The following is a 12,364-nucleotide window of genomic DNA, read 5'->3' as shown; positions in this document are numbered from 1 at the left end:
TAAAAAGAAAAGGGGATGACACACAGGGGTAAACATGGCCTTGTCTGAACTCTTTTGAGATGTGTTGATGCCATGAAATTTAAAATCAACGTATTTTTCCCTTAAAAGTATACATTTTCTCAGTTTAAACATTTGATATCTCATCTATGTTGTATTCTGAATTAAATTAAAAAATTTGAAACACTGCATTCTGTTTTTATTCACAATTTGTACAGAGTCCCAACTTTTTTGGAATCCGTTTGTACACACCTTCATGTCTTTCGTCTGTGGGGCACGGAAGGAGATGCTCTGAAGACTCTTCCACACATTTATAAAGTGAGAGTGGTTTCCAAGCTTCAACAAGAATGCAAAAGTACCGTAAGAGTAGTCCACACAACTATATTCAACATTTCTGATGTCAAATGATGCTTTCTGTGAGAAACAGACCTATATTTGGATCATTATTTGGTGATCTGTCTTCTAGAGCAGGGCTTTTCAAACTGCAGTCCAGGGGCCCGCAAAAGAGGCACACGGGGTCTGTGGAAAATTCTAGAGAAAAAACACGAAAAATGTAGGAATAAATGAATAATTTTTAAAATAAATACCTAAGTTATTAAATTAATGTGATAAAACGTAAAAACAATAAATAATAAAATTAAAATAAATAATGATATAAAAATAAAATAAGTTAAAAAAATACATTTGCTTTACTATAAATTTAATACATTTTCTTATTTATAAATTTGCTTAAAAGTCTAGAAAAAAATCAAGCAAACAAATAAGTTAGATTATTTTAAATAAATAAATAAGTTATTGATATGATAAAACGTAAAAAATAAATAATACAATTAAAATAAGTAAATTAATACATTTGCTTTACAATACAATTAATTAATTTCTTATTTATACATTTGCTTAGAAGTCTAGAAGTCTAAAAAATGTTAACTAAGTAAACAAATAAATGAGATTAAATAAATAAATAAATTATTGAAAGTGAAATTACCTTATGATAAAAATGTAAAGAGAAAAAAAAGATATAATTAAAATAAATGAGATTAAAATAAAATATATGTGGAAAAGCCTAGAGTAAAACTGTAAAAATGTGAACAGATGATTCCCACTGGAGGGATATTTCACTGTTTTACTGTATTTATGATCATATTAAAGCAGTCTTGCTGAGCATCAAACCGGATTTCACTATCTGCATTTAAAAGGCAAATTCATTGTTACATAGATCCGCTTCAAATTAGTTTTAAAGACACAAAGAAGTGAATCTGGTGAACATGTTTCCTGATGATGATATCGAGCTGCTGCCCTCTAGTGACCGACACCCGACAGCGCCACTGTTAATAATCTCAGCCCGAATCAACAACCCTCAGACACGTGATCAGAACTAGAGCTTGGAATCGATTAAAAAAAATGATTTTCTGTGATTAATGGTAATTAAATATTTTATACTATAATATTTTTATACTGAAATAATTTCAGTAACTCTCCAAATTAAGTTTGAAATATGTTGTAATGGCTTTTTTTTATTTTATTTTTATGAATGAAGGCCAGTATTACTGATACTGATGTCTCTATGAAAAATGAATGATAGACATTCTACATTACAGTATAACTGAAAGCTTTAAATGTTAAATTCAACATTAATTATGCTTTATAAACCCTCCTATAATAAATGTAATTTCCCTGTGGCCTTTATATAATCAATATACAGAAATTGAATAAAGTTATCAAAGACTTTACAGTCTTAACTGCATTAATGATAAATTAAATATAGATTAGTCCTTATGAAAGCTACAGTTTTCTGTTCCTTTTGTTCTGTGATGAACATTAAAGACAGACAACATTAGTGACGCTGTCCCTTTAAGATCTGCCGCTGTCACCCGCAACTTTTTAAGTTTATTTAAGAAATTACTTAACTAATTTAAGACTCTTATGAGAATACTCGACAAAACGGGTATTTTGTCAGGACTGGACATTCACAGATAGCGCATTCTCTTGTGCGTGTGTGTGTGTGTTTGTCATAGTCAGGACAGAATATATAATACAACGCAAGCCAAAGAATGACAGAAAAAAAATATTTGTTACATGTTAAACTGAAAATTAATAGTATGCCTTAAAATGCTAATTTTGACAGCACTAATCAGAACACATTCTGCTTTGTGTGCATGCATAAGTATTAGATGTGTGGGCTAACGATACATCATTAACCGATATATCACTATATAAAAATGCAATATGTTGATGCTGATATAATTGGCAATAGTTGTTTTATCCAAGGCTCAACTTACTGTATTTATAAAGTATAATTCACACAAATATGTAAACAGGGTCATCATGAACTCCCCATAATGTCATTTCTGACAAACCATTCAGAAGTTATGAGCAAAAATAGCAATTTTTCATATCTTATGACCCCTAGGTGGCGCTGTTCCCAACTTTGGCATGGAGCCTTGGACCCTCAGATCATGGGTCTGATGAAGCGTACCAATTTTCATTTCGATAGGTCAAAGTTTGGCTGAGATACAGCCTCAGAACCCATTTTGGGTCGACTTCGTTAAGTTTGCGACATCAGATCTTTTGAACAAAGATAAACAACAACAATCTGTTCAGTCATTTTTATGCGGATCAGTCCAAAGATCTCCACTCTCCACCAAGTTTTGTAAGAATTTTGAAGAAGTAGCGAAAGAACGGAATACTGTACTTTTCAAAATGGTCGTTACTGTAATGGGCGGAGCCTTAATGTAAGATATTGAATGTGATCAGCATGAAGAGAGAACTCAGATGTACCAAGTCTCATTTCTCTATTATAAATGGTTCAAAGGTGGTTCATCATGAACTCCAGATAATGTCATTTAGTTTAACTTTCAAACTCAAAAGATGTTATAATACTTATATATACTTTATAAATCCTGAGATATTTCTCCATTTAAAGCAGCACTAGGTAACTTTTCAACCTTCATAATATATTTTCAAGACTCTTGTGATGATACATCGACTTACAATAGGTTGAATGACACGTCTGCCATAGCCTGATGGGGTCTGTATCGTTTTTAATCATACTTTTAAACTTCGGGTTTCGGGTAGTAACCCGAGAACAAAAAGAACTACAAAATTCGACTGCTTTACGGCATATACGTCACTTCCACCAACACACACACTTCCTTACATTCGGACGTGCAAGCCCAACTTTGTTCGCCGGATAATATAGTCATGTCCGAAGCAGCAGAGACAAATAAGAAAGAAAAGGTTTTGTTGGAGGAAAGCAATAAGAGGAAACGAGAAAGTGATGTGATTAAAGGCAGGACGAGGATCAACATGTGACCAGCGTTTGCTCGTCGGCGTGAGCTGAAGGAGGCGTGCCCGACCGATGCTGTCCTGCTTGTTACGGTGATTACCGACCACTCAAACATTGAACTGAAGGATCATATAGATTCTGGAAAACGCTAACCAATAGACTACTATAATGACGCTGGCTTGTAAACGTGAGCATCGTGATTATTTGGCGTTTGAAAAAAATAAAGCCCATGAAATTATATTCATATGACATGCTGAAGCATCTGCCACTGACTGTACCTGATGAAGACATTTCACACGCGCCGCCAGAAGAACACCTGCATGTGAACTCCTCCTGCAGTGTTCAGGGGAACTGTTAGCGCTGCACCGACCCGCGGGACGCTTTTATGAAGTTATTTGGCCCGCCCCGCACCACTGGATATATTTTTACAATCCGCCGCGCACCCGCGACCATTAAATAGACATACGGGGTCCGCGGGTTATGAGACGACCCGCGCATCACTAGTTCAGGGCTATCAGGGCTATCATGTCAGCAATGTTGTAGGAGGACAGAGCTTACGACAGTAGCTGAGGACATCATTTTTCCCTACTGTAGCGGGACCCCGAGAGCAAAAGTTACCAAGTGTTGTTTTAAAGTCCATTCCTCTCAAACTTAGAGGCACAAAAAGTGTCAAAGGTATCGTTAAAACGAATCGAGTGTCTAATACGAATCTTCTGAAGAGACGCGGTATTATACGAGCAGATTTACAACGGCGCCAAACTGTAGTAAAGCTCGCATCACGCAAGTAAACAGAATTGCTGCTGGAATGACACTAAATGATGTTAAAGCGGTGTAAAGGTTTATGACCATCCAGTGAATATTAGTTTCTGTTCCTCTCAATTCTGATTTCGTTTTAACTCCTACGGTGGCCGATTTAGTCCAAGATTAACATGGCAATCCCACTCTTCACATTCGACACGGTGCCATCGAGTGTTAAAACGCGAAAGGCGACGCTTGAATTTACGGGTATGTCCCTCTTTGGCTACTGTACTTTCAAGATGGAGGAGCAACATGGCGACCGGCATTCGAACCCCTCACCCGTATGTATTTACAATGGCATATTATAAACTTACGAGAATACTTTATTACTTGAAAGAAGTAAATATACATTGATGAGCACATTTTTGAAAGAACTAAGTTCTTAGCTAAGAATAAACTAAAAAAGTTAGTGTAGCTTTAAAGAGGTAGAGTGCATATTTTTACATCACTTGATCACATTTAGTTTTAGTAGCATTATTCCCAGCATTTTAGATGGTTTATTCTTGCATGTCTAGGGCATTAATAGCCGGAGAGGCAGGAAAAAGTGCGCGCGCGAATGCATTTAAAGCGAAAGAACTGTGTGAAGTTTACGGCAGGCATGTGATTGGCTAAGGACAAAAAAGCAGGAAAATATACCATATTTTATAATATAGACCAACCCCTACCCCGCCGCGCCGAACAAACTGGTGGCGGATCAATACGGACAGTAAAGCAGGACCCATAACAACTTATTTGAACAAAAAAATACATTTTATTGTAATAACTTTTTTGTACAGTATGAAAAATAACTAATTATTTGGTGGATGCATTTTTACCCAATTTTAATAGCTAAATGTGCAACATGCACAATTTTCATGTCAAAAGAAGGCCTCAATTTTTCTATGACTCTTTAGCCTTTGTAGAAAGCTTTTTTAGAGCCTCTACACGTTTCTTTTGGAATTTGCGCCTGGCATGATAAATTAATCTATAATGACGAAATGGGGGTGCAATTCACATTTATTCCACAAGGTGGCGATGTCTGATACACAATGATGAAGTGACGTTTCACTCATAGTTACCTCTGACAGAAAACGAAACAATAATAATTATAATCTGCAAAACTTGAAATGACTCAGTGATTTACTGCAGAGAGCAAGTAGCCTACTGAACACAATCATGTTAGTGTCACTGTCTCTTGATGATGGATGTGGTCAAGAAGCTGTCAGTGAGCAAAATATTGATTTTGAAGATGTTGAAAATGAGTTGGAGAATATGCGTGATATGGCGAATATGAGGCAGAAGCTGAATATACTGGTAAACGATCTCTGACGAGGAAATATGATGATGGTATTAAACATCTGCTCAAACTGAACCCTTCCAAGCTCCAAAAGGTAACGAAATACGTTTTATTATATTCTTCTGTAGCTGTTACTCTAACATCAGGAGTTGTATTATCGCGACAGGTAGAGGTCTAACGTTATCCATGTTAAATATAGAACCGGGTGCCCAATATGTAAGAATGTTTGGCGAAACAGTCATGCATTTAAGGGTTAAGCTATGGAATGGCTTCAGATGACTTTGTCACCCAAACTGACGTGAAAAAAGCGGGGGGCGCCGAAAAGCGCGCTGTTTGCATATATAGCTAGTGCTAGCAAATACAAGTAATGTTAGCTGTCAAGTTAATGTTAAATGCAGCTTAAACATCCTGCCATAGTGGAAAATCAATCAAAATCGATCATCTAATCAATCGACAACTAAGTCAAATTAGTAACTTATAGGTTATATATAGACACAAGCAATAGTATACCCAGATCATCCGATCCGGTGATGTTCTTGTCACGATACAGTCCTTGTTGCCCATCCCGCGATCGTGGTTTCGACCCGGGTTACCATGGTGACGGCTGTGAGATGACGGTCAACCCACCAATCCCCCCCCCCCGCCAATTTTTTTTTTTTACAGATCTGCATGATTTACGTAGGTCACATTTTCAGGTCGGAAAATCCGGAATTCCGGATTAATCCGGAAAAATCACATCCCTGTTACGGTGTTTCAGTGACATCACTACATTAAATGTTGAATATAATGTATAATGCAATGGGGCGATATTAGAGGATAATGATAATAAAAACTTCTCACGATACATATTGTGATTTCAGTATCGCAATTTGTATCGCGTCATACATATAAAACAAAACCAATGTTAAGTAGTCTGTTAATTATTTACAGAGCTGTTTATGCAGGCACGTGTATATAAAAACACACCAAGCAACAAGTAGGAAAAGCATCAACATCAAGTATTTATTTCAATAATCACAGGAGTATGTACACAAGTGGAGAAAGAGCAAGAAAAAGCATATATAAAATAGTAATCTCATATACATTTAATTGGTAATGAATTAAAAATCATCTGAGCATCCTCCGGGACAGCTTCTCCATCAGGACGAACAGCCGCAGCAGAGGACGCGCTCGTAACGCTCGCTGTAACTGCGGATGGAGAACGGACACATGAGAACATTTATTAAAGGGTTAGTTCACCCAAAAATGTAACTTCTGTCATTAATTCCTCCTGTGGTTGGCCAGCCGTCAGACCTCTGTTCATCTTCACACACAGATGAAGATATTAGTGTTGAAATCCGATGGCTCAGAAAGGCCTTCATTGACACCAATGTCATTTCCTCTCTCAAGACCCATAAAGGCACTAAAGACGTCGTTACAAAGCCCATCTCGCTACAAATAACGACTTGTATAGTGATGGGCCGATTTCAAAACAAAGTTTCGAACAGTTATGAATCAGTGAATCGATTCACGATTCGGATCGCCAAAGTCATGGCTGCGTCCAAAACCTGGAAAATGCTGCCTTTGGAGGACAAATTTGAAGGTATCGAGCCGCGTCCGAATCTAATGTTAGCTTCACTTCCTGTCTCCTGAGATACCTTCATCTGATCGATTTTTGAAGGCAGCACACGTGTCCTTTGCTGCCTTTGATATCCCACAATCCTGTGCTTTCCATTCAGTGACAGTTGAGCTGGGGAAAAAAGATGGGGTCCAGAAGTTGCTTTTGCAGGTCAGTTTGTCTGTAAATGTAACTTTTTTACCAACATATTACACTTCGGAGGTCATTTCTAGCAAGAAATCACTGTAGTAATTAAATATTTGTTTAGTTCTCACCAAAAGCTCGCTCTATTTTGCCGTCGATCATTAAACTGTTACACTTTCTTAGAGGTCTGTCCAAAATTAGTTTCATAAGATGCCTTTATGCACAAAACGCTGCCTTACAAGTCAGGGTCAACGAGGCAGCGAGTCAGCAGCCTAGGGGTGCTTCCCAATTCTTATTTGTGCATCCTCGTTTCCTTTCCTCGCTCCTTAGCTCCATCCCTTCAGGATGTGAGGATGGAGGAATTGAATCAAGTGAAATATATCCTCGCTCCCTTTAACGTCACTTTAAAGCGGCGTCAGTTAATGATGACTGCACCGCTGGATTTAGTCAGGATTTGTGCACATTAGAGATAACTATATTTTGAGCTTCAGCCTCCACAAAATACCACATTTGTCCATATTTTAAACTAATATTACCAGTTATTATTAACAACGAATTCCAGTTATTAACTGCTTTGTATTCACTGTAGTGTTGTCAAAAATATTGATATTTCGATATGTATCGATACTGGAATATCTGAAACGATACGATTCTCAGTTTTTACAGTATCGATATCAGCTGCGCTCTCTCCGACCGTCAGCGAGTTGACACACACACCGGCATATTCTCACTCAGCCCGGTTAACCTCTGAGCACGGCGAACGCGCGTTCTGCTGGACTTTTTCCTCATGACAGTGTGTTAGTGTTAGTGAGTGATCGGCCTGAATTTCACGCGGGATTGCACATAAATTAATTCTACTAATCCCCGCAGATTTCGTGCTCACATCTGAAGCGCACACACACATAGCCATGCGTCCGTTAGTCTTAAAGGGACCGCAGTCATTTGTTATTCAAACTACAAAAACGATCAACTGCTCTTGACTGATCAACTTGTGTAACTTTAACAGTTTCATCTGTACGCTATTGAATTTTTTACAAAGAACATTATCCAATGTTGTTTTAAATGTAATTACTATGCATTTTTTTTATTCAGTTTCTTATCTGAATGTTAGACCTACCTGAAAAAATAAAGCAGTCTATTTAATTTGTATCTTCTATTCTATTGCATTTATTTGTGCTATTGTTTGTAATCTGTTTATTTGTTCTTATTTTATTACTGTTTACTCGTCTTTTTAAATTCAATTTACCATTCGAAATCAAGCTTTCTTGTGCTGTGTGTACGCTATTGCAACACAATTACCCCATAAAAAATACATTGAGATAGCAAAAATTTGAGATCATTTTAATAGTAATTGATCAATTGATCAATAATTGTTCAAATCAAAACGATGCCCAACCCTAAGGAACATGCTGGCCACATGAATTTTTTGTAAAAAATAACAATGAATAATAACAAGTTCTGTTGTCATATTAAGCATCTTATCTTATCTTTTTTTTTTTTTTTTACTGTGGTATCGATTTAGTATCGCTATATCGATATTTTAGTCTGGTATCGTATCGAAGTCATAATTTTGGTATCGTGACAACACTAATTCACTGTATAGCATTGGTTTCTATTTGTTTCGTTCTTGTGCTTTGATGTAATTCTGCAACTATCAGTTGTTATTTGACAAACATTAGTGTCTTGTACATGTAAACATAATAATGACGAATAAACTGTGACACGATACAAAGGGGGAGGAAAATTAATGACTGCATCACGTTTAGTCGATAAAACACTTCCGCAAAGGACAGACGAGTGTATCCTCGCTCATGACTCCTCAGGAAGCTCCTCGCTCCTCCATCCTCGCGGTGCGATTAGAGAATTGAGATCTTCTACAAGATGGCTGAGCTCCATCGGTTTCCGGGTCATAGGATGGACGACGGAGAAGCGAGGAGGGATATTGAGAAGCACCCTAGGTTTTCGGATGCAGCCCACGTGATTTCAGCAGTTTATTGTGTCAATGAAGGCCTTTCTGAGCCATCGGATTTCAACACTAATATCTTCATCTGTGTGTGAAGATGAGCGGAGGTCTGACGGGTGTCCAACCACAGGAGGAATTAATGACAGAATTTATCTTTTTGGGTGAACTACCCCTTTAACTGTAACACACAGACCCAGTGTAGGGATGCAGACTCACTCAGTGACGGAGCAGAGGGAGCAGCAGTGGTCGGAGCAGAGGCTGCACATCTGGACACACACCGGACATGCCGGACGCTCGCACTGAGAGCAAAGCTTCCTGGAACCCGAGGCCCGCTGACACACACCGCACGCAGAAGGAGCCGCCGCACAACCTGAACACACAAATCACAACGATAAGAGCACAACACACACCAGTGTGGATTAAAAGCAAGTCATTTACCCAGGGCACATTTTATTTAATTTCAGTATCAACTTGGTACCGAAGTAACAGTACTCGTGACATCCCTAGTCTACTGTAAACCCTAAAGCTCAATTATTTGGTTTGAGTAGAGCCAACTCAAATTAAACAAATAAGTTAACTGAGCATTTAGAACTTGAGTTTTAAAAAAAAGGACACGTTTTAAGTAACCTGAATCATTTCATTGAGTTATGAACTCGTAACAAACTGATCAAATTACACAAAAGCAAGGCGAATGAGAGCACAACTGCAAACGTTCAGTAAACGCAATGTTATTTTTTAACACTTCTATGGCTCCTCAGTAGACAACTTCCGGCAAATTGAGATTTGCTCTGCAAGTGGTCTGGCAGAGCCGATTCAAACCCATTTCTAATCCGTTAAAATTGCGGCGTCGATCAGAAACATTGGGGCTTTACACAATAACGACAGTGCAGTTTGAAGCGATGTAAACTAAATGAATTGGGTCTTAGCGAGAGCCCTCCAGTAATGGTTATTTCTCCATTGGTAGCCTTAATGGAGGATAAGGTCAAGGAAGCAGCCAAGGTTGGATTCTCAGAGGATGGGGAGTGTGATCATGTGCTTACACACACAGCTTATTTCCTCACACTACATCTGGTAATCATGTAAAAATTGTACTAGCGTATCTATACTCAAGTCTGAAAAGGTTCTAACACATCTGAAATGACAATAACATTGTTCAACAATAACAGTATATTAAATAACTAAACACTTTTCTGTACCGTCAATCAGAGATGTTTCAGTCGGTCTGAGATGCTATTAGAGTTTTCCAAACTTTGTAAAAATGTTGGAATGGCGATGGACACCAGCTATTATCATATTTCTTTTACAACAGTGGCAAAAGTCATCAGAAGCCATTGCAATATCTTCCTCGAAATCACAGAGAATTGCCATCTCAGGTGTTTCTCCGTCACTCTGCATACGTCGTCATCCGTTGATCACACACACACACGTCTGGATCACTATCTATGTGGGGACTCTCCATAGGCGTAATGGTTTTTATACTGTACAAACCGTATTTTCTGTCCCCCTACACTGCCCCTAAACCTACCTATCACACACACACACACACACACACACACACCCTAAACCTACCCATCACAGGAAACATTCTGCATTTTTACTTTACCAAAAAAAAAAACTCATCCTCTAGGATTTAAGCCTTTTGACAAGTGGGGACCGCTGGCTGGTTCCCACAATGCAGGTAAACTCAGGTTTTACTATCCTTATGGGGACATTTGGTCCCCACAATGAAATATAAACAAGGGCACACACACACGGAAATTATTTATCTATGGAGCTGCCTGACCAGAAGTCAGTTACTACTGAGAATGGTCTGGTCTTAACCAGGCTAGCGCCTCAGCGGTGCAAACATGTTTTTGTTAGTGATTTCATTTGGTTGGGAACCGCTCTATATAGGAGTTATCTTTTTATTGTATTTATCGATTAAATAGACCTTCCTCAGGCAGTAAATGCAGATCTTTCAGATGAATTTAAGGAGTGCTGGTTTGGTCAACACTACTTGATGTGTTACTGATGGTGTTTGACTTCAGTCTCACTGAATGAAAGGCTTCACCTGGACCAGCATCTGCCTTCTTCAACCGTCCGTCCAGCCCAATGGTGGTTTGTCCTCGGAGAAGCGTCTGATGTCCAGGAGCCGGATCAGACACCGGCACATCTGACCCCTTCTCCTCACCATCCGCCTTCCAGAGTCGACCCATCACAGCTTTCGTCCCGTTGAACAGCAGGCTTTTGGTCTTTTCTAATTAAGAAAACAATGTTGATGAATCAGAAAAAAACAGTGATGTTCGAATCTTGAACAAATCGAATCTTTTGAATCGGTTCAGTGAAACAAACAGTCCAAAAGAACCGGTTCGCATAAGTGACTCGGAGTTTACATCACTACCTTAAAGTTCATCACCAATTTTTAACAATAACCGGATGGTAAGATGAATTACTGTATATAGTTTAGCAATATTCACATATAATATTCACTACAAATCATTACCAGATCTGATTCACCTCACCAGCAGTGAATCGAGCAGCTTTAAATCACACGCTATTAAAAAAAAAATTGGTTAATAAACCATCATTGATTAAACTAGTGACATTAACATCGCCTGATGGTGTTTATCATTATTATAATTAGCATGAACATGATCTAGCGGTTTTGTTTACCGACTGAATTTGATTATAAAACATAAAAGTGCTTTATATCACACATACTTTCACTCTAGTGCTGTTAAAAGTGTAATAAACATGCTTATATCTCACCATAAACCTCTTGTCTGTATTTAATTCCGAATACGCCACAGTTATTGAGCTCCTTCAGGCCAACATGAACTTTATACTGAGAAGAGAAGCTCTCGCTGAAAGGATACGACCTCTTGGGCATCTTAAAACGACAGGTTATAAAACACGACGGAAGAAAACGATGACAACAAACAAATTTCACAGCCAAAGAAAAAAACAGCGCAAAGGAAAACAACACGCGTTCGCGCTTTAAGGGTTCTGCTTCTTCTTCATCCGTGCGAGCGGCCGACAGACGCGAGACAGCGCTGACCGCCACCTGCTGGCCGGTAGGCGAATTACTGCAACTGTTTCACAACAAAACCCGCGAAAATGCAACTCAAAAAGTCCAAAACAAGCCCAGTCGCGTTTTAGGGGGTTCCCTGGTCAAAATAAAATGCGTTCCGCGGGGTAAAATCTGTTTTTTGACAGGGTGCCCTGCTAAAATTAGCCTTTCCGGGGCTAAATATTAGTGATGGCCAAATGAGGCTTCCTGAACCACTGAGGCTTTCCAGCCCATTGGTTCACCAAAAGGTTCAT

General features: G+C 38.5%; 1 protein-coding gene across 1 annotated transcript; it reads right to left on the bottom strand.

Annotated features, from left to right (window-relative positions):
• Positions 1-6,334: 6,334 nt before the first annotated feature.
• siva1 (SIVA1, apoptosis-inducing factor) lies at positions 6,335-12,079 on the bottom strand. The gene is made up of 4 exons (XM_067454458.1): positions 11,810-12,079; positions 11,112-11,297; positions 9,278-9,431; positions 6,335-6,545 (listed from the first exon to the last, which is right to left on the bottom strand). The coding sequence occupies exons 1-4, from the start codon at positions 11,928-11,930 to the stop codon at positions 6,497-6,499; spliced, it is 510 nt and encodes a 169-aa protein (XP_067310559.1). The 5' UTR covers positions 11,931-12,079; the 3' UTR covers positions 6,335-6,496.
• Between the last annotated feature and the right edge of the window lie 285 nt (positions 12,080-12,364).

This window comes from Pseudorasbora parva, chromosome 10 (assembly GCF_024679245.1).
Source record: "Pseudorasbora parva isolate DD20220531a chromosome 10, ASM2467924v1, whole genome shotgun sequence".
Lineage (NCBI taxonomy): Eukaryota > Metazoa > Chordata > Actinopteri > Cypriniformes > Gobionidae > Pseudorasbora > Pseudorasbora parva.
This window is presented reverse-complemented; position numbering and strand designations above follow the sequence as displayed.